Below are 24,212 nucleotides of genomic sequence, written 5' to 3'. Positions count from 1 at the left end.
AATTGTTAGCAGCCCAGAGTTATATTTAGGAGATTGATAGTCATAAACATACACAACATATATATATACATACATACATACATACATTGAACAATTTAGAACAAGAATTACATCACGCATCAAGCTGGTTAAGACTGATCCCAGTCTGTATTTATGTATATTTGTAACACTTGCCAAGCGTTTCTCTATCTCATCTTATACATGAGTGACTTGGTGGAAGATGAGTTTAATTAGTTAATTAATAAAATTAAGCCTATTACGTGTAGACATTTATACACTGTTCCATGTTGATGGGTACATTTCTTCCTCAACTAATGATTTAGGATTTATTTTCTGAGAGCCAAAGCTAAAGTCAACTAAATGTTAAGCTGAGATAATGGTATTAATATGTTCAGAAATAATTGAATAATAGCAGTTGCAAATGAAATAATATTGAAGGACATGGAATCTGTGGTTTGTAAGTGTAGTCAATAATAATTTAGGGATCAGGTTGAATATGTAGATAATTCTGCTTCAGATAAACATTTTCATTCCTATGTTTTTCTTTGGTTGGTTACCCTGAAAGTATTCTTATTGCTGGTGCTTCTTAGACATGAAAAATAAGGAAATGTTAATTACATTTAAATCTGTATTTAAAAATTGACTGTAAAAGTTAAATTTCAGTTGTCTTTATAAAATCTGTTGATATATTCATAGTAAAGAAATAACATAATATATTTGTTATTTACATTCATAATGGTTGCCAAATAAATTTAGTCTTTCTGTTGACCTTTCTACTGTTTATTGGTTTTGCATATGTTCTATATAGAACTCTGAATAAAGATGGTATCAGCGTTCCAAGTAATGCACGCATAGAAAGCAGAACTCTGAGGCAGGTAGATTCAAAGAACAATTTATTGGATACATCATATTGGCACAACTGGTGAAAACCAATTCTTAAAGTTCCCGTGGTTTTCACCTAATTAAAAAGTGAAAGCTCCCCCTTCCCCCAAGTCATCGGTCACATTGTCCAGTAGAGGTGCTGGCTGGTTGCTTGGTTACTCCATTCCTCCTCTTCTCAGCAACTGTTGGAATCTTCTTAGTTCCCACAGGAAAACTTTTTGTTTTGACTACCCCTTTATCTATTGTCCTCCCTCCTTGTCCTGTCTTCTGCCTTGTGGCAACCCTTAAGCCTCAAAGATGGCCTCAGCCAGGTTTGCTTCAGGGTTGACAATTGATTTTATGGAATCCTTTTGAACAAATTACATAGGACAGTAAAGTATTACTTGAGAGTGAATCAGGATGTTTGCAATTCCATTGCAACCTGGAGGTGAAATAATTCAGTACTGATATACGCAACGGTAGAGAAGTGAACCCTTTTTCCTAGGTTATAATGCCATCAAAAATTCTCGTGTTACACTACTGACTTAGAATGACTTGATTCTGAATCTCAATGAAACTTTGTTCCATATTATTTTATTTTTTAAAAATGCTACATAAATCACCTATTTTAAAGGGAACATTTAGGTTATTGAGTCCAACATCCCTTCCCTCCAAGACATGATACCAAATTAAAGCATCCTCAAAAGTTCAGTTTCTACACTCTGCTTTAGCACATCAAAACAGAGGATCATCTTTGGTAATTGGTACTACTATTGAACTGCTTTTACCAGCTAATTTTTCATCACATTCAACCAGAAATTGTATTCCTGAAACTTAAGATATTTACACTGAATCAGGCACTCTGGAATAATAAAAACCATTCTTTTATATGACAGTTCACTAGCAACTTAATTTTTTTTCTTTTTGCAAGGCTAAACATTCCCTTTCAGTCTTTTCCCATAGGATTAACTTCCAATCTTCTAGTCATCTTTAAGCATTTCTGTCTTTGTTCCAGTTTTTCTCATTTTTTAAAAAATATCTAGAACTAAAGATGGGTTCTTATCAAAGCAGAATGAAAACAATTAATTTCTCTGACTTAGAAAGTAGACTTTTATTGATCAACATAAAATTGCATTTGCTTTTTAGCAATTGTGTTGTATTGCTGGCTCTTTGTCAGGTTGTGATAAATTGCAATTTTTAAGATCCTTTTCATATATGCTGTTATCAAACCAGTGTCATTTGAATTCCTTCGATTTTGTGAAAAAAATTCATTTATCATGATTTAAAGTTCATTCTGGTATTTTCAGACATTCCAGTAAGCAATCATTCTGAATGTTGTTTCTGTTTTTAGAATATTAGCTATCCTGCAGAATGTTATGCTGTCTGCAAGTTTGAAAACATTCTGTCTATTGTTTTATCCAAAATTTAATGCAAATATTGAGGAGTACTCAGCCCTTGACTGAATACTGTGACATCTGACACGATAATCTTATTTCTGTTTGTTGAGGAATGTTGATGAACATTCTATCATTTTTGACATCTGCAAATCATCCTAATACCATTGGAATCTCATGTTTATTAGTTCATGTTATCTGACCCTCATTCTGGAGAAGGTTTATCTATCTGGTCACTAAGAATCAATGTGGACCTGATGAATCAGTCAGAATGTCATGGAAAATTTTGTCAAATGCTTTAGTATTTTTACAATCCACTAAGAAAGTTACCCGTTGAAAAAAATCATGACACAAATTTTTATCAAACCTGTCTACAGACTAATTAATGGTGCATGTTTCTAAAGCATTTACAAATAAATAATTTATAACATAATTTGGTCAATTGTCAGTTTTTAGAGGACTGGTTTCTAATTCCTTGAGAAGCTAGGGAAAATCTTTGCTTCTTTTCAATCATTTGATGCTTTGTAAAATTCATTTTCCCGAACTTCTCAGTAATAATGGATACAGGTTTGGAATGGAATAGAGTCCATTCCATCTGGCTGTGGAGATATAGATTCATTCAAGATCAATAGATATTCTCTGGCTCTCTTTCCTGTGAAGCTCTTGCTCCTTCAACCATCACAATAACTTGGTGAAGTACATATCCACTTGACATGCTTCCAGTCAATGCATTAAGCATGTGTGGATTGACCCCAAGCAGTTCTATTAGCTATTAACAAGAAACCTACGGGAATACTCAGTCATGTGCAAGTTTAATGCTTAGCTTTAGTGCTTTAGGGAATTTATTCTGGATAATAATTTATATACAATTCCTTAGTATGCCTTATAACAGCCATTTAAGTTAAGCCATTATCTTCTAGGTAATAAAGGTGAAACAGGAAATCAGAAGAACTTCCTAAAGGCCATCTTTTGAATTCAAATAGAGATACATTTTAACCGAGAACTTCTGCTTCAGTTTACTCTTTTTTGTTGTCCAGAGTCCATCAGTGTTCAATGAATGCTGCTGTAATTTTCCATCCTTTCATTTTACCAGGGTACATGAATCATTGTTTCTTGATGTTATAAGTAAAAACAACCTTTCTTCATTCGTTTTCCCCAATGAGCTATTATTTTCCCCACATTGAAACAGAGTCAGGAGAAGAAGACTTATGGTAGCTCGTTCAAGTCAGGATGATGAAATTGACAACCTTGATGGGGGGAGAAAAAGGCTTTGACAAATTTTATTTCTACTTGGAAACCATTTTTGGACTTTTTATGAGAAACTGAAAGAAATGAAATGTTGATTGTAGGATTTTATGATTACAATTATATGGAATTATGGAAGTAATACAGATGTTAAACTTAGAGTACTTACCAATATATTTGTACCAAGGAAAATCAGAAGTTATTCATTTGCTTTTCTTTTTTTTTTTTTGTCTTTAACTTTCTTTCTTTGCATGTTCACATTTTCTTTCCTGGGCTTTTTTTTTTCCAGATCTTTTTTCTGTTTATCTTTTTAACTTTGCATTTTCAAAATGTATATGTTTAAATTTCATAATGTGTATGTATGTATATCACTTAATGCAGTGTCATATAAATTGTAGACCAGAATTAAGATTATAAATTCTTGCTCAGCTTTTAACAAGATAAAACTTCTCAAAATCTGACCTGCTCTTGATTATTATCATGAAGCAAGTAAGCCTATATTCAACATTTTTTAAAAAAAAAGTAAGTCTGGCAGAAGAGCATCCTGGAACTACTAGAAATAGATTACTAGTTTACAAAATCATACACCTTAAGAGCATAAGAATAGCCATCAGGACCTGTCTAGTCTTATTCCAGCTTTTTGTTTCCATCAGTAACCAACTACTTAATTTAATGAGTGATCCATTCATATTGATAAAACCTTTTTCTAGTCCAGTTGATAGACCCATATCAAAGTATATAATTGTATCTATAACTGAATACTATCATAAAGTATGCTCATCATGAGAGTTAATAGTGATTAACCAAGTAGGTTGATTTCTTTATTTTTTATTAAATATTGGTTATTTGAACCACACTATAATTTTTCATATTATTTTAGTAGTAATATTTTAAAGCAAAGAATATATTGCAAAATAAACTTAGAATAAGCATTCCGTTGTCATAAATGACATTATGGCATGAATTGCATCTTTAATTTGAATGATTAACATAGTTTTTGACATTGCCTCATGTTTTTATTCCATTGTAGACAATGAATACAAAAGAAGAATATGAACACAGAAAAGATAAGGAAAGCTACCTCTGTGCAGTTTGCTTGGATATCTACTTCAATCCTTACATGTGCTACCCATGCCATCATATTTTCTGCGAACCTTGCCTACGTATGCTTGCCAAGGATAATCCAACTAGCACTCCATGTCCTCTCTGCCGTACTGCAATTACCCACGTTTTTTTTCAATCAGGTAAAAAGCCTTCCTAAAATACATTTCAGTAACTGCTGCCTATATTTCCAAATTAGTACTAATATTAAAACTAACTATCCTTCTCAAGAAAATATTCAATATTAAATGTATTCCAAATACATTTATTAATACAAATACAGTTATTAATATATATATTAATAACATATAGCCAATGAAAATATAACCAAATTCGATGTGATGCCAGCTGATATAGGTTTCTGAAAGTGTAATTGTCTAAGTAATTAGTGTCATCAATGGCAATGTTATATAGTTAATATGTAAATATTTGAATGTATTTCAGTCAAAATTGTTCAACAACTGGCACATCTTCATGGCAAAATCCAGATGCATGTAGCGGGTATTACATTCTCCTCAATTATCATTTATATGCATAGTCTGCCATTCCAAATATTTTTATTTTTATTTTATTTATTAAATGTATATGCTGCCCATCTCATAATAAGTGCCTGTGTTCAGCTTAATTTTTAACTAGGCTTATATGTGAGGATTTCTCGGTAATGAGAAATGAAAAGAAAGCGCTCGTGGAGTTAAACTATGATGAGGCAAGCATTTCTCAGAGACCCTTACCCAGAGGTGGGATTTAGCCAGTTCGGACCAATTTGGGTGAACTGTTTATTAAAATTCTGCCCAGTTCGGCGAACTGGCTAATCCTACCACTGGCTGGCCACATCCCCACCCATTTGGGGGGATGTTTTTGGGCTGTTTTTCGGGGCATTTTTGGTGGCATTTTGGATGTTCAGTAGTAGTAAATAAATAGAGAGGGAAATTTTATCTTATTGAGGTCTTTGAAGCGAGTGGCCGGGAGGTGGGGCTGGGTGTGATGAGCCACACCCACCCAGTCACATGATCACCCGGCCATGCCTACCCAGCCAGTCATTAGGGCAGAGAACCGGTTGTTAAATTATTTGAATCCCACCACTGCCCTTACCCCTTATATAACTAGATTGGAAGTAAGTTTCCATACTAGTTTAGCTTAGTTTTAACATTTACTGCTTTCTTTCATTGCCTCCTTGAGATGCATACAGAACATCACTCTGTCTAGTAAATTAAAATTAACCATAGATTCTTAAGTACAATAATCTCATAATCATTATCTAGGCCTAGAAATCAGTTTCAACAGATCCAGACATGCATACTGTGTCTTCAGTACATTATAATCTGTCTTTCCAAGAGCTAATGAAAAAGTTACTTACCACCAAAGAATTCCCCTTTTGTAACATTAAATTGTACAGAAGTAGAATTTAATCTAAAAATGCAGTATTTCAAATTGAACTATAAGTCTCTAAGCCAGTAACAGAAGAAAGGGTTCTTGGCAATATATAATAACTGAACATCTAGCTAATTATTTATTGTATTGTCCATTATACACAAAAGCCATAAGTTATCATTTGGGAACTTTTATCAAGATAACAAGATTTTTTTCTTATTCCATATTAATTTTTTTTCTGTGTAAGAGGAAAAACACATTAGTAACAAGATTTAATAAAAGTGTGACTGAAACAGTAATTACACATATGATTGTGGTTTATATAAAGATCTCTCATTTATTGCAAAGTTAATGAAAATGAGAAGTGGTATTATTTATGTATTTTTACACTTTAGATGGTTTTGCATAATAGAAGGTCCTAGAACAAATTACACTCTGTATTATTCTTCGAACTATATTCAATAGAAGAAATGGGTGTCTCATTACTATTCCATCAAATGCATTCATTGATTGAATGTTGATGAGTGAAATAATATTAGAGTCACCTATCGGGGAAATGGGTGGTATATAAATTTAATGCATAAAAAATATTTAAATAGGGTGAAGATGTGGACCTACTGGACTCTAGACTGACCCCAGTCCAGAAGGCCTTATCTGTCCAACTGGCTCTTCTTTTTGACATATGTAATTTTAAAAATATCTATTGCTTTATATCCAGCCAATATCATTTCTGCTCTGTATAGTCTTATAGTCTTCATATTCTCTGAATTTGGTGAGAAACCCACAACTTCTCTTATAATTGCTTTGCAAATGCTTTGAAAGAGCCTAAAGTTTCAAATCTCATTTGTCAGGTAGCACAGTTGTCAACTGTTCAAAAAGATAAAAGAGGTTATCTAAGAGTTCATCAGATGATTCTCTAGATTGTCTCAATCATCTTGATGGATATAATAAATACTTCTGGAAAGTAACAGACCTATTTTCAAGAACTGATTCTCTTAAGTTTTCATAAATATGAAAAACACTAGAAAATTGATACCAGTATTTTCGTTACTAAATAAAGGTTGCTAACATGTTTATTTTTCTTCTTCTTGTTTATTGTAGAACTGAATACTTCCACAGAAACTTTATTTCCAATGGAATATTCAAAATTAAAGGAAAATTTTCAAAAATCAAATTTAGCAAATTGGCCTCTCCCTAGTTGCAAAAAAGTATTCAGAGTTATTGATGGTAAGTAAATTATTAATGATTATTTTACCTTAGAAATTCATTAACTTAAAAGTTAAATGTTCAAGGATATGCATGACTGAATCATACTTTATTCCCTGTGATTTTTTTAATGAATTTTTATCTTTGCCCATTCTGAAAGTAATACCATAAACTATATAGGATTGCAGTAGAAATAATACAAGTTGAGTTTTTGTTTGAATTTACACTATATATTTGCATGCCTGAGAACATTCTCAGAACATTCTCACTTAGTTGTTTATGCAGAAAGATATCCTATTTCAATGTGCAGATATCGAAAAGGGAAACTCATGAATTTTCTTATTTTCCTGCTGGAAAACTTGAGACTCCAGGCATGGATATCTCTCTGTCTTCTGGCTCTATGGACTGGGTTCAAACTGAAGAAACGCAGAGGTTTGCAGAGATTCCCAGTTTCAACTCACTCCAGAACTTGTTAAGACAGATTTGGGTTGCTCCTCAATTAGAGGGTTGGAATTTCTTATTCAGTGGACAGTGAGGCCGTTTGCAGTTTTCTTTAAAAATCAGGCTCCGGCGGCTTTTGTATCAGCTGGGCAGCGGCATTTGAGGCAGCCGCCATTTGGTGAACATGCACCAGCCGTGGGACACATAATTGCGGTGGCGCTCAGCCATTGAGGGCTGTTTTGACTGGAGGCTGCAGCATTGGGAAGATTTTCACCTAGCAGGAGCAGGCGGTTATTTAAAAGTGGCGGCGTGGCTCTTTTTAGGCCTGCTGCAATTGAGAACTTGCCTGGGAGTCAGACTTCTGGGGCCGTTTGGAGTCCTTTCGGCTGCAAGCGACTCCGGCGGCGCTTTATCAGCTGTAGCACGATGCATTTTACACCTTCATCAGCTGCCCGGCTTCAAAGGACCACCTCTCTCCTAGAAGACTGTAAGTAGAAGCGGGAGAGGGTGGAATTGAGTACCATGGCAGGGCTGAGGCACTCAGGAAATTTCAGTGCCATTTTCAGAGCTGTTGGAAGGCAGCCTGGTGCGGGAGCAATTTTGGACTCTTGTTTGCCGTGTGGTGAATGCTGTTCTAGGGCTCGGTTTTCAGCCCTCCATTACAGCAAAGCCCTCGGACGGCAGTGTGAAGGGCCCTGGGCCCAAGCCCGCTTCGGGCCTCTGAGGTGAAGAGGATTGGAATTTAAATAATGCTGCCAAGTTATTACAGACATAATTGCCTACGAATTAGCTCTTAGTGCGGCCGCTTCAGGCTGCTGAGGCTTAAAATCATATTTTGTTGCAGCTGGTTTTGGCCTGCAAAGCAGGAGTATGGCTGAGGGCAAAGGAGACAGGCCCGCTGTCAGTTTAAACCAAGTTGTGGGCATTAATTGCTCTTAGGCCTCCCGGTTGGGATTGACCTGCGGCCTCGCGGTCAAATATATTGTCTATGGCAGCAGAGGCTTCTTTTAGTGACCTGATAGAGTTGGGTGAGGCTTCTCACTCCCAGGGAGTTTCGGGGGACGGCTTAAGAAACCGTTATCATAGCACAAGAAGTGGCAGCAAAGAGGTGGCAGCAAGACTCAAGGGCAAACGCCCTTAAATGCCCGTCTAAGGCTCAGGAGAAGGCAGAGAAATGCCTTCAGAGCACCTTAGAGAAGTAGGTGGAAAATAGTCTTAAGGCTGTTGAGAAGCACAAACATCTCATTACGCAAGACCCTTCTCAGACCGCTGCCCTGGCAGACAGGCCCTTGTCACCAATACTGGGCCCTTCAACCACCTGTCAGCAGTCTAGAGCTTTGTCTCCACCTCCCTTGGGAGGTGACCCCAGTAGGAGAATGCGGCCTATTTCAACGTCAACCACTTTGTTAGCTCCACAAGGAAATTGGCAGGCAGTTAGCAGGGAGGCAGATATGCCAACTATGGATTGCTGAAGCTGTCCAGCTCGGCTTCAAAACCAGAAAGTGGCTCAACAAGCAATCCATACATGGGGCCAAAGTGGCGATACAGGAGGAGCCATGCAGTCCGAAAGTCTGCAGGACAGGGGTCGGATTGAACTCTGAGTCCTCAGCATCGCCCTCAGACCAGGGGTGAAATGCTCCCGGATCAGATGGGATCGCGCGATCCGGTAGCGATGGCGGCTGCTGGTTTGGAGGACCGGTAACAAAAATCCCTGGCCCCGGCCCCCTGCCTCTGCTGAGCCCCACCATCAGCAGAGGTTTTTTTTTTTTTACTTTTAAAAGCCGGTTTTGCTTCAGCCGAAACAGGCCTTTAAAAGTAAAAAACAGCAGAACCTTACTTGTACTCTTACTTGTAGAAAACATGTTTTTTACAAGTAAGAGTAGAGATTCTAAGGCACTTACCTGATTACTGATGAACGCATGGCCATAGCCCGAAAGCAGTTTCAGTTTCAGCCAGACAGAATCAATCGTTCAGCTAATTATTTCCTCGGTGATCAACTGGCTGGCTTTGCTGGTTAAGGAACTCTGGGATTTGAAGTCCACAATAAAATAAAATAAAATAAAATAAAATAAAATAAAATAAAATAAAATAAAATAATAAAATATTTGTGCAGCTTTCTGAGATTTGGTGTGTTTCTGTAGTGTTTCACTCTAACTACACAAACACACAAAATCTCAGAAAGCTGTATGTGGCATATTGTGTGTGTGTGTGTGTGTGTGTGTGTGTAAAATGTGAAAGTTGGTTTTTGAGCTTTTTGTGGCTGTGTGAAGTGTGACGTGCAGCTGCTTTTACATTGTGTGTGTCAGTTATGTTGTGTTGTGTGTGTGTAAAGTGAAAATTGGTTTTTGAGCTTTTTGTGGCTATGTGAAGTGTGAAGTGCAGCTGCTTTTACATTGTGTGTGAGTCAGTTGTGTTGTATTGTGTGTGTGTAAAGTGTGAAAGTTGGTTTTTGGTACCTCTTATTGTTTTTTTTATACTTTGTTTATTATTTTTATTATTTATTGTTATTGGCCACGCCCACCAAGCCATCTGACCACCAAGCCACGCCCACCAATTAAGCCACGCCCACAGAACCGGTAGGGAAAATTTTTAGATTTCACCCCTGCCTCAGACACTGATGACTCCTTATCCATGGGGGATAAGGCAACAATGGCAACAGGAATTATCAGAAGAGGAGGGCCTACTGCCAGATCAACCCACCTTCAAGGAATTGTTCAGACCACATCTCTTTAAACCCCTGCTTATTAAGCCAAAACATCTACTAAACAAGGGGCCTCTTTGAAGCAGGCAGGTATTCGATTCAAGCAGGATCCGACGGACCTGCTTTTTTTGGAACCAGCCACTGAGACTGAGACAATTACTGCTCCCCAATTGTTCCTAGACATAATTCAAAACTTCGGAGTCTTCAGGGGCAAACCCTAATATGTCCTATGAGAGGAGATTTTATAATACAACACCAGATCTGACGGAGCTCCTTTGAGTTCCGTATGTAGATGAACCTGTATTGGCATTGTCATCATCCTCAGCTAAGTTGGCTGAGCCAGAGGAAGTACTGAAGCCTGATTACCATAAGTTGGAGCAGGCTCTCAGAAAGGCACACCAGGGGGCTGCCTGGGGTATCAAAGCTGCCACAGCAGTATCTTTTTTTTACTAGGGCCACTCTGCTGTAGCTGAAACAAATGCAGGACAGGGTGCCAGTGACGGATCTTAGGGCACACCAGGATTTCAACAAAATAGTGGCGGAATATACAGGAGATGCTACCCTGACCTCAGCTAAATTCGGAGCACGGGCCATCACATCCACAGTCATGGCTCAAAGGCTTCTCTGGCTTAGAAATTGGCAGGCGGACACCAAACGAAGGTGGCACCTGGCTTTGGTGCCTTTTAAAGGTTCTAAGTTGTTTGGGGTGGCCTTAGATTCCTTGTTGGCAGAACCTAAGGACAGGAGAAAGATGCTGCTGGCCCTGTCACAGAGAGGAAATACTTGGGTTTCAATGCCCTTTCGGAGGCTTTATTTTCATCCCTACTGGGGATCAGGATTTAATAGGTACCAATGAGGGTTCGCTCAGGGTCAGGCAGGCCAATCAGGACAGTTCTACCAGTCAGGGACGGATTTTTCTGACAGGAACAGGCCACGAGTGCAGTCTAAGTGACCGTTTCATGGAGGGAACAACCATTCCTTTTACAGACCCCATTGACTATAGGGACAGGGCTCCCATTGGCGTCCATCTAGGCCTCTTCACGGACCAGTGGGAGAGAACGACCACCGACGCCTGGGTGAGGGAGACCATAACATCCAGTCTCTCCCTGGAATTTCTTCCACATCACGGGATGCGGCCAAAAGAAAACTCATGGACACTGCCATTCAGCATTTGATGGACACTGGAGAGGTGGAACTTGTCCCGATATCAGAACACGGGGACAGGTATTATTTGATGTTGTTCATCATCCAGAAGGCCTCGGGGGACTGTGACTGATTCACAATCTAAAAGGCCTAAACCAGTATTTGAGGTATCAGAGTTTCAAGATGCACTCCCTCCGGTCAATCCTAGAGAATGTCCGGAGGGGAGACTTCTTGACCTCCATCTATCTCATGGAGGCGTATCTGCATGTCCCAATACATTGGGATCACAGGTGGTAGATAAGGTTTTACTACAACGGCAGACACCTCCACAACCGAGCTGTCCCATTTGGCCTAGCATCCGCTCCCAGGATTTTTACAAAATCCTGGCAGCACTGGGGGCCTCACTCAGAGCCAGACCGATTCGTCTTCAGGCTTATCTGGGGGATATTCCAGTTCAGTCAACATCTTCCGTGCAGGCAGGGGAAGATTTGTGGACAACGATACGCTAACTGCAGGCACATGGCTTCTCCATAAATGTGGGGAAGAGCCATCTGAACCCAACAAATTGCCTATTATACCTAGGGACAATTATAGACATGCTCGACTGTCAGGTATTCCTGTCACCGTAGAGCAGTGTCGGCGAACCTGTGGCACGCGTGCAGAAGCGGCATGAGGAATATTATATACCAACCAATGTGCTGGCAGCTATTTGTTTATTAATAAGATCAAGATGAGCATTGCTGTGAACAGCAGTTTCCATACATCTAGAATGTCTACTTCATCAAATACTACAATAATAATCTTAACTTTTACACTTTCCTCATTAGATTCAGTATCTTTTTTAATTGTTAGTTTGGGGAATCTTTCCAGCTTCAAAATACCTTTTTGAAAATCAGAAGAAAAATTAAATAAAGCTGAAATTGTGCCAAATATGATTTAGAAAGCTGCCTTTTTTTGTAGCCAATTGAAAGTGATACATACTATGTTTTCTTTAATACAGTCAACTTACTACCTGTGATACCCTTCTCTGTTCAACACTTACTTTCCTCTTTATTAAACATTTCCTAAATATAAATTATATATATTTGAATATAAATCCATCCTTCAAATACTGGAAATATAAAATATTGCCACATTTTAGAAGTGCCAATATGTATCTTCAAGATCAATACAAATTAGGGTTCACCAAAAAAATTCATAGTTTCTGACATAGTTTTTGTCTTGTCAATTGATATTTTGCTAGATATCAATTTCCCAGGGTTAACAAGTAATATTAGGAAAACATTGGTAATGTTGTAGTATTAATTCATATTCTTTATAGTATTAATCCATATGTCCTTTTTTGCTTTAGAAATACATGTTTTCTGTTAGATGAAGTTTTAAACTATAGTTTACTCTTAACAGATTTTTCCTTTTTTTCCCTCCAATTTAAATAGTCATAATTAAAACAATCCCCAGTATTTTTTAAAATGGGAATTGTTTTGTGCATTTCTATCAAGTTATATTCAGTTGGGTGCTTTTGGCAAAATCCTTAAAGAGTATCTTTGTAATGCTGTATACTTGTTGGGAAATTACTTGCCATCTATTCTTTCTAAATTGTATCTCTTACAACTGATTAAATATTTATAATGTCTCTAAAGTCTTTTAGGTCATTCCTCCCAAAGATTCTGTGGGTTATATTTTAAACATAATGGATTATATTTCTTTTCTCACCTTTCTAGACTTTCAAAACATTCAGAGTACATAAGTTTTATTGCTCCACACGTTTGTGAATTTTTTCTTAATAGCCTATATTCTCATTATTAAGTTTCTTTTTTAATTTCTTCTTTACTTTTATAACTAATCATTTCTTAAAATCAGTATTGAAAAGAAATAATCTGTGGTACAAAATTATTATTATTATTATTATTATTATTATTATTATTATTATTATTATTATTATTATTATTATTATTATTTAATTAATTAATTAAATTTTTATACCACCCTTCTCCCGAAGGACTCAGGGCGGTGTACAGCCAAAGATAAAATACAGTACATATACAATTAAAACCAACAATTAAAACCTAGCAAATTACAAAAGGCTGAAAATTAAAAGTTTAAATTTAAAATTATAAAAGATTTAAAAACCCAATAAAAAACCCCAATTTAAAATTAAAACTATTAAAACCATTATGCCAGTCCCGCTTGAATAAATAAATATGTTTTTAACTCACGACGGAAGGTCTGAAGATCAGGCACTTGACGTAGGCCAGGGGGAAGTTCATTCCAGAGCGTCGATGCTCCAACAGAGAAGGCCCTACTCCTGGGGCCGCCAGCTGACACTGTTTATTTTCTATTCTATTAATTCTATTTAATAGAATTAATTCTATTTAATAGAATTCTATTTAATAGTTAATTCTATTGGAATTATTTTAATTCTATTAATTCTTATTATTATAAGAATTATAATTATATTATTATAAATAGAATATTTATTAATTCTAATTAATAGTTAATTCTATTGGAATTATTTTCCAATAGAAATTGGATAAATTGACAGCAAACCTAATTTATGACTGTTTCGATTTACAACCATGATGAGCAAGTTCCATTATAGTCGTAAGTCAAGGACAATCTATACTAAAATGTAGGGAACAAAGAAGCATACTATATCTTCATGTTGATTACACATCAAATTTCTGTTTTAATGTCATTTGTAATCTAAATGTAAATACTTAGAAAAAGATGTATAGGTACTATATATATTGCCCAAAGCATTGCAAGATATACTTATTCATCTAGTATTTGTAGTATTTATCCTAATACCCTGTTTCCCTGAAAATAAGATCTACTCCAAAATTAAACCCTAGCCTGATTTTTAACATGCTCCTAATATAAGCCCTACCCCAAAAAATAAGCCCTATTTAAGGTCATCAGGAGGGGGCATGGTCAGCAATGGAGGCGCGAGGGCCGACACGGTCTGGCAGCAGCTGCAGTCTGCACAGCACAAGTGAATTGATTACCTGTCCAAGCAGCAGGCAGAGGCACACAATCCGGATATGCCATGCAGGAGGTGGGAAAACCAAGAGTCAGGCTGGACAGGGCGGGTGGCCGCAAGAGGCTCGCCTTCACGCAGCAGCGCTGGCAGCAGATAGATGCAGAGATGCAGTGGGGAAGACAGGTGATCCCGACGTGCTGTGTGGGCCGTGTGGGAAAGCTGAGACATGTGAAGACAAGCCTCCCAAGGCCAGCCTCCCACTCCATCCCTCCATTTCTCAGCTTGCCTGCTGCATTATGTGTGTGCATTATGCAGGGCCCCATGTGTGCCGGTAGCTACATGGGGTCCTGCTGGATAATTAGATTATTATGGCTTATTATTATTATTATTATGGGATGATATTATTATGTTTCGTAGTACTTTACAGCTCTCTCTAAGCAGTTTACAGAGTCAGCATATTACCCCCAACAATTTGGGTCTTCATTTTACTTACCTCGGAAGGATGGAAGGCTGAGTCAGCCTTGAGCCTGTTGAGATTTGAACTGTCAAATTGCAGGCAGCAGAAGTAGGCTGCAGTACTGCACTCTAACCACTGCGCCACTGTGGCTCATAGAGAGCAGTGGCGCAGATGCACAGTTATATGTCTGCTTCCTCTGTTCTTAATGCTAATATTACATTTCATACTTATGATAGTCATTTTTTAAAAATTGACCGATTGCTTGATTAATATTTTCATCTCAATAGAACTTTCAGATAATATCTATTTTTTTCTTTTGTCTTCTTATATAAAGCTTCACCCATATTAGTTATGTTCATTAACAGCTGTGGCTATGTAAAGCCTAAAAGGAATTTGAGTGACTGTCTTCCACATGATTTTCTCAACATCACACCATACTCGCGTCTAAATATAAATTGCTTTGCCCAATTATCATACAAGGGTAAATCTCATTTGATAAAAATAATTTTTAACTGAAAAATGCAGATGTTGCTGGGAATGTTCTAAAATGTTGGCTCGCTTTGAAGAGCAACTTAGAACAAATAATATCCATATTTTTCATCACTTCACTGTGTGCCATTCTTTTGTTCTTAATAAAATGAAAATGCTATGTTGTTGTTGTCATCATTTTGCATCTTCTTCCTTAATGCCATCTAATGGATTTTTGACTATCATTTTCTTTACTGGGGTGGGTAGAGTAGAATTGTTCCTTTCTTAAATGCTACAAAAATCAATGCAAGGAAATGAAAGGAGCTGAAGGAAAGAAGATGGGAGCAGACTGTTAATTGAATCTCAGTTCCATGCTTGGAGCAAAGCCCAACTCTTTTCAGTTCAGTAAATGCAGCTCACTTTGGAATTCTTTATTTCAACATTACACGTAAGAAGTAGATTTTAGAATCTGAAAACATAAGAGTCTTAATTTGAATTGGATCATTATATGACCTAATTTTAAGATTCAAGTTAAAAAAACAAGTAAAAATATATTAAAATATTTATGAAAAATAAAATTAAGAAAATTTGCCATCTGAAAAATTTTCTGCTTATTCATGACCACATAATTTGAACCACAAACTATTGGCAAGGGTAGATCTAACCACTCAGTAATATTCAGGTCTATCAAGGCTCATTTAAATTTAACTCTTCTGAGATTGCAGAATATCTTCACCGTGCTTACATACGCAGATCTTAAAGCCAGAGCATGTGTTAGAATTTTGAAGCTTTTTAAAATGTGAGCCTATAACTTTTTTTTTTTAATTTACATTTATATCCCGCCCTTCTCCGAAGACTCAGGGCGGCTTACAGTGTGTAAGGCAATAGTCTCATTCTATTTGTATATTTAAGTCAGGTTGAAAGTCAACTTATTGCCCCCCCAACAATCTGGGTCCTCATTTTACCTACCTTATAAAGGATGGAAGGTTGAGTCAACCTTGGACCTGGTGGGACTAGAACCTGCAGTAATTGCAGGCAGCTGTGTTCTAATAACAAGCTTCTTACAGCCTGAGCCACACCGCGGCCACTTACACTTCAGATTTGTGATTGTGTTTGTTTTCTTCATTTGATGGACGCCGTATGTTCTCAGGTGAGAAAAACTGAGTCAGGCATTTAACTAATGCAATATTAGATATATCTCCGGTTCCTACAGCAAAAACAATTACAGTAATAAAATTACTATTGAATGAAGAATGGTTACATTATAAAGTCTAATCTAGGATAAATTTAATGTAGATTTGCTTAAAGTAAAACCAACAGAGATACAAATCAACTATTACATTTATTCATTCAAATCTTCTCAGCTGAAGCAACATATCATAAAATATCACTAAGTGTTTCCATAACTATGCCTTGATTAGAGATTGCAAGAAGATTCTAAGATGATGATGCAAAAATAGCCCCTTGGCATATTTGTGTGTTGTTTTCTGTAAGAGTGGAAATAAATAAAAGAATCACTTGTGGCCAATTTGATTTGAGCTCTCTAGAGGATATACTATATAGAGGATTTCTATGTGGTCAGTAAATAGTAAAGTGTTTTCAGCTGAAGCTACAAATTCATTTCTTGGAAATCAAATTAAAAAACAGATTATACAGGCATAATCTTTAGGATGTAAGCCAGCACAGAACTGAAACACTCTTAAGAACTTGCAAAAGGACGGATACAGTGGTGGGATTCAGCCAGTTCACACCTATTCGGGAGAACCGGTTGTTAACTTTCTAAGCAGTTTGGAGAACCAGTTGTTGGAAGAAATTTTATTTTGTTTTTTTTCCACTTTATAAGGCTAATCCTGTAAGGAAGGCAGGAAGGAAACATTCTGGTGTTGTTTCCAGCCTAATCTTTATTGTCCTGCTTACAGAAACTGCCTCTCTGGTTAACCATTATTACATTGTAACAGCTAAGGCAAAGCGCCCATCGATGTAGTAACACTGAGTTGGCTACGCCCATACAGTCATGCCTACCCAGCTGGTCATTAGGACAGAGAACCGATTGTTAAATTATTTGAATCCCACCACTGGACGGATATAAAATCAAACATTTATCTTTGTAATTTAAATCTTAAGAGCTTCACTAACATAGTATATCAAACATGCTTGAGACAATGCCACTCTAATAATATCAAACCTCATTTCTACATTGTGAAATTAAATTTGGCAAATTTGGAATAAAATATTTATTGTTACATATGATGTCTTCATTGGCTTGAATAGCTTGATCATTTGAATGGGATATAATAAATAAAAATAATAAATTAAAAAGAAAACAAACAAAAAATTCAAAGGATAGACTCAATGGACTACTGGGACTTTTTCTGCCATCGGTTTTCTTTGTTTCTATATTAAGAGTTCATTTGTTAGTAAATTCAAACTATCCTGAATGATAACATTTTAGAGCAAGGCTCTCCAACCTTGTCAACTTTAAGACTTGTGGACTTCAACTCCCAGAATCCCTCAGCCAGCAAAGCTGGCTGAGGAATTCTGGGAGTTGAAGTCCACAAGTCTTAAAGTTAGCAAGGTTGGAGACCCCTGTTTTAGAGGACCAAGTGAAGTTTATAAGCCAAGCAAATGGAATGACCTGTTTCTTTTCTTTTGTGTAGATGTGGAAAGACCCCTTTCCATGTTGAATTAGGAAGATGACAAAGGAATTGCACTGCATAGTGATATTTTTATTTATGTAAGAAATGTATAAGTCACCTCAGTCTACCACAGAAAATGCCTTCTTTTGAGCACCCTCCCATTTTATTTCTTAGAAGGTAGACATTTTCCACGGGGATTTTCTGGTCAAGTAGACTGAGCAGGATAGTAGAATTTGCTTGGGATGTTAATTTTAAATCTTGAATTATACATGGAACTATGCTAGAAGTCAATTCAGTGCTTTCAGCAGAAATATTGTATCACAGTGAAGAGGCTTCTCAGCATGAGTTTTCAGGTGCTCTGCATAGGCAGCTCCACATAAAGCAAATTACAATAATCCAGCTAGAGGGAACAAGATTGTGAGTGACCATATGCAGTGCCTCATTTGAGCATAAGAACCACAGTAGTTGTCTTAGTGGAGCCAGATTAAGACATTTGACCATGGTCTCCATCTGCTTTTTTAACAGGAGCCATGAGTTCAGAAGCATTTCCAAATTGCTAGTCTGTTCTCCATTATTACATTAAGATGGTACAGCCAGAATCAACAGCCTTTTAAAGAAATGATCATTCTGTCTTCTATGGTTGAGTCTGAATCTGTTTCTTAATGAGACATATACAGTCACTCATCTCATATATCATAACTCTGGGTGGGTCACAATTATAACAATAAAAACAAAATTAGCAATAAAATGAGCTCCCTTTCTCAAAAACCTTCCAGTTCTTGGCACTCTAAAAAAACCACTCCCCAATACATTAACAGTCACAATCACTGGACACCAATCCAAACCTATCCCACTGTTTTGGAGAGAAGCCAGATTTTTAAGACTAGAAGGGTAGGGATATTTTAGATCTCCATGGGAGGGTGTTGGCAGGGTGAGAACTGCTACTAAGAAGGCACATGTCCTAGCTTTGCTGGCTAAGGAACTCTGGGAGTTGAAGTCCACAAACCTTAAAAATTACTAAGGTTGGAGATCCCTACACTAGATAACATTTTAGGGAAAGGATCTAAGCATGTTTACCTTAACTGCTTAACTGACCTAATACAATGGACAAATATTGTCAGGGAGGGAGAGTCTTGCAGACAACCTCTCCCTGGAAACAAAATGGAAGCCAGTACAGCTCATGCAGCAGTAATGTAATTTGAGCAAGCCAAGAGAAATTGTGTGTACCACCACATTTTGTTCCAGTTGTAACTTCTGTGATTGTTAAAAAAAACTCCAGATAGATTCCCCCAGTTGCACACCAGCTCTGTGTAGGAGAGAGCTACCAGTTGAGAATCAGAGATTACATTTCACCAGATCCAGAAGAGCCAAAGATCCAAAGCCTGTAGCAGAACCAGGGTGCAGAATCAAGAGGCAGCAGCCTAGAATCCTTATTTAACTACAAGTGGACTAAATCCAATCCCCTTGAATTTCATTGACTTATCTAGCTCCATTAGGAGCTAGTTGTTGATTAAAATATTCCTATGCATAGGTTTTTAGCAATAGATCAGTTTAATTGGACCTTCATGTGTGGACTGGTCTTTCGCACCTATCAAGTTTGTTTTATTAGGGCTGAGTGACAGCCGATTCTTCCCCATCCAGGCCCTCATAGACTCCAGGCACTGAATCAGTACCTGAACAGCATCACTGTCCCAGCCAGGAGTGAAAATATACAATTGGGTACAATCGGCATGCTGTTAATAATTGCACTCTATTGTCAAATGACCTTACCAAGAGGATTTATCTTACCAAGAGAAGCAGTGAGAGATCCAAATCACTTAGAAGGAGTCTAGAATCAGGCCTTCTGTCCATCACTATGGAAGAAAAAACAGAATCACTAGAAGAAGAAACAGAATCACTATAAAACAGTTGTCCCCACTCCCAGTCCTTGAAGTTAGTCCAAATGGTTAATGGTATCAAAGACTGCCAACAGATCTGAGAGGTCCAGGATGGTTGGTCCATCCTGATCCTGAACACTCCAGTAGTCAATCACAAGTGTAACTGATACTGCCTCAGTACTATAACTCAACTGAATCCTGAGTAAAAAGGTGCCAGATAATGGGCTTCATTCCATGCTTGCAACCAAGGCCTTAACTGAACCATGCACCATACTTCAGGAAAAAAAACACCAAGTTCCCTTTGAAAGCACATTGAGTCTATCAGTTGTCTGGGATATGCCAAATGAATAGATTTTTTTAACCATCCAAACCTGGTCAGAACTTCTAGAGAATCTCTTATTTGGCCCAGGAAACTTAAAGATGGATATCATAATGTTGATATGCATCATCCCTGAAGGAGAGGGCTTTTTCTCAACAGGTACATTTAACTTAGCGATCGAGACACTATACATTATACCAAACATTATACCAAACTGATTGTTTGACAGATTCAGTATAAGAAGCAAGGAAATGTAAGCCTAAAGTGGGTTGGCTACAAGCTCTCTTTATAGATTTAAGCAAATTATTATCATGTAATTGGTTTCATTATAATTATAGTTAATTATTAGCAACAGCATAGGATATTATCAGTACAATTGATAAGGTTAGCCATTAATACATATTAAAATATATAACGGGTAGATATATTGAGATCACACTTCACTTGCACAATGAAGTCTTTCATTTAAATAAAGGGAACTGGGCCGCACAAGCGGCAGGTGAGTGTGTAAAGCTTCTTTTGCGCAAGCAGGGGATCTAGGTTGCAAAATCATCCTCTTGGCCACTGCTCACTGCTCTCACCAATGCTGGTTCTTGGAGCCAGAAAAGTTGGGGATCACTGCTGTAAAGCGCTATGGAATTGCTCTATTGCTACAGGACTTTTGATTGAAAATTCTGAGTCTTTCCTACTTCACTCTTGGTTTCTAATAAAGGTTATAGAAACCCTAAACCCCAGGCTTGTCAACTCCCTGTCCGTGGACTGGCACTGGCACTGGCCATGGCATGCCAGCAACCGGATGCAGGCAGCGTACAAAACTACGCCCTCTCAGATCCATAGAAAAACCTCTCCCCACAGAACCGGTCCCTGGTGCCCAAAAGGTTGGGGGCCGCTGAATTAACCCACACAAGTTTCCTTCTTTTCCTTTATGCATTTTCATTTCCATGTATTGGGCATACATAGTTGTAAAGGTTATAAAATCAAATTATTTTCCATAAGCTGTTTTATCAAATTGTTATTATATTTATTCAGCAGGTTTTCAGAGTACAGACTCCTTTACACGAAGGCATTTTCCACATGCTGCTCACAGAATGGATTATATGGACTTTGAGGACGATAGCCGTGGATGGGGATTTGACATGGACATGGTGATAATCTACATTTATGCCATCAACTGGGTCTTGGGATTTATCGTGTTTTGTTTTCTTTGCTATTTTTTCTTTCCTTTTTAAGGATTTCTGTTCCCTGTTTTGTATGTGAGCAGCAAGACAAAGAAATAGACAAATCTGGATTAAAGAATGCAGATGGTATACAATCTCGGGTCTCCTGTATAACACTGATAAAACTGCACAACAATAATTTACTGTGTTTTGGTTTACTAATTTTTATTATATTTTGAAGTGAAAAAACATTTGCATATTAAAAATGTTAGATTGCTTTTTCTAATACGTATTAAGATGATCTGGTGCTTTGAATCTATGATTGCAATCTGTACATAAACTTGGGCAGGTTCATGAGAGTATTCATAAAGCAGTGAAACTTCACTGATTAACTTCAACTACTACCTGGTATGTATAAAATACGTATACAAACTATCACCTCACAGTTAATGGTTTCTGTAGAGATAGTTCACATGCTAATGCTTATGTTCAGTTAAAATATTTTTTCATCAACTTTGGAGTACAGTGTGATGTTTTTCTTTATATCAGTGCTTATTGCATGTAATGGTCATGTTAAGTCTCAGCTTTCCACCTCTTGAAATCATTTCAGGAGTTTTATGAGAGATTTTTTAAATAGTAAAATGTGTTACGTACTTTAAGATATATGGGATATGACTTGGGAAAATTTGTTAGAGAAATGTGTATAGTGCCTATGGTGGTCAGTTTTTCAGCAGAGACAATTTAGCTTCCTTTTTATTTGTGGATGTCTGTCAAATTACTCAAAAGACTCATTGGTTTGCCTTATTGATCAGCATGTTTATATTAAGAGCTGACATTAAAGAAACAAAAATCAGATTTTCTACCTATGTATATAGAACCAAGAATAATTGATTCAGGAAGGAAGGAAGGAAGGAAAGAAGGAAGGAAGGAAGGAAGGAGCACTTTATTCTAATTTTATCTAGTTGTAAGTCTGTATATTTTGCTATTTCTAATGTTTTGTGAACATCTACCCAATTTCCCCGAATTTGGGAAGATGAGGAGAGAAAAAAGAGATGGCCAGAAAGAGAAACTCAGAAGCACCTTTGACCCATATTGCTGAAAATGTCTGATCCCTGACTCTTATATGATTTCCTATAAATTCTGTTTGTAAGAAACCTTGAACCTCTGACCTCTTGACTAACTAACAACCTTGACCTGGCTCTTGGAACTCTGGCTTGGATTTGGACTATTCTTCTGTGTGCTCCTATTGAAAACTAACTCTACAAGTTAGCTTCTGTTTTGTTTACATTCTTCATTTGCTGTTTATCTCTTCAGCCTTGAAGTAAAATTGCTAATCTCCATAGCAATCACATTTAAATGTGTGTGGTTGAAACCTAAAGCAAGGTGCAAGATTACGGTCTGACTCAAAAGTTGAAACAAGATGTTAGTGAAAATCAGCAGGAGTCTGCATTACGTGGTATACTAGGAGTGCACTTCTGCGGAAAGCCTAAGTTAGGCTATGGACCAGATTTTCTCCAGTAGTCATCAACGTCTCCTTTCACTTCTGGAACAGTTTCCACTACCAAAATGCTACAGAGTGATACCATTTCCAGCTGCCTTGAGTTACATGAATGGAAAGTAAAAGATGAAGTTCAATTAAGTAATGTATAATTATGCAGTATATTTTCTTTAAAAAACCTTTTACAGATTGAAGTAAATTGTGGAAATACTTTTAACAGTTTGGAATATTCTGTATTGGTTGTAGGAGTTGGAGATAGGTGTCAGCCTTGAAAATATTAATGATTGAAAATTGTACCTGCAGTTGATTAAATGTTGGGATCACATTCTTGATTGCTATTTTTCATATATAAGTAACAATTCTCTAAAATTCCTGGCCTAATTTATTTTCAAAGATACAGTGTAACCTTTCTATCTGAATAGTCATGATATTAAGTAAATTCCCATCTCTAAAATACTTATTTCTAGACTCCAGTAAATACAGTGACTTTCTCAAATGTCTGAATCCAGAAGATTGAATATATACTATAATCATAATCAGTATAAAAGGTTCTTAAATTATAATGGAAGAAATGACTTTTGGATTCAGGTATATGTTACTGAACAACTGGGAATATTACTTCAAATTTGAGAAAAGAAATTTTAGCAATAGAAATGGAAACAGTATTAATTTATTTTTAATTCTGTAATTCTTTGTAAATACAATTCTGAAATATTTAGGCTTAAGTCTGTTTGTTAAGTAAACTATAATGAATATGCTGTTGATATCCTAGTAAGCTTCTGAGCCTTGGTTTAATTTTTGGAATATTTTTTACCTAGTTTGTATATTTTTATCTATAATATTATGGTGCTCATAGTAACTTTTAAATTTTAATCACTATTAAGAGTGTTACTGTATGTTTGGAGCAATTAAACTAAGGTTTTTTTTTGTAAATCTATAGTGTTAACTTTCATTTTTTTATGCATAAAGAACTAAAGGAGGTGCTTTTCATATAAAGTGAAAAGATTTAATGATAATGCAAGATCTGAAAAATTAAGGAGTCCAACAAACTTTAATTATAAATTTCCATTGCATTGCTTTGCCGCACTAATCCAATAACATCAATACATAACAATTATTATAGCGCAATACTCTTTAATGTTTTTTTTTCTGTTCAACCATATCTGATTCTCAGAGACTGCCAGTGCATCTGTTTGTGTGTAGAGGAGTTATAGTGCGTAGTGTGTTCTGGTGATCATTGGCTAGAATTTTGAGCTGCACACAATGTTGATCTTCCATTATTAGATTATAATTATTGAACAAATATAATTCATAAACAAGTTCTCATCACATATATATAAACTCACATATGCATAAA

At 36.7% G+C, this 24,212-nt stretch overlaps 1 protein-coding gene across 3 annotated transcripts in view; it reads left to right on the top strand.

The window, feature by feature from the left end:
• Window positions 1-23,751, top strand: part of RNF180 (ring finger protein 180) — a 59,712-nt gene extending 35,961 nt beyond the window's left edge. For 2 of the 3 annotated variants that reach the window (XM_058169607.1, XM_058169608.1), the window contains exons 4-6: window positions 4,531-4,744; window positions 7,074-7,199; window positions 21,230-23,751. In XM_058169607.1, coding sequence (XP_058025590.1) covers window positions 4,531-4,744; window positions 7,074-7,199; window positions 21,230-21,429 — 540 coding nt within the window. In that variant the 3' untranslated portion in view covers window positions 21,430-23,751. The remainder of the gene's footprint in view (window positions 1-4,530; window positions 4,745-7,073; window positions 7,200-21,229) is intronic. The other variant, XM_058169609.1, reaches the window with a different exon arrangement.
• The last annotated feature ends 461 nt before the right edge of the window (window positions 23,752-24,212 follow it).

The sequence above is a fragment of the Ahaetulla prasina genome, chromosome 2, assembly GCF_028640845.1.
Source record: "Ahaetulla prasina isolate Xishuangbanna chromosome 2, ASM2864084v1, whole genome shotgun sequence".
Lineage (NCBI taxonomy): Eukaryota > Metazoa > Chordata > Lepidosauria > Squamata > Colubridae > Ahaetulla > Ahaetulla prasina.
This window is presented reverse-complemented; position numbering and strand designations above follow the sequence as displayed.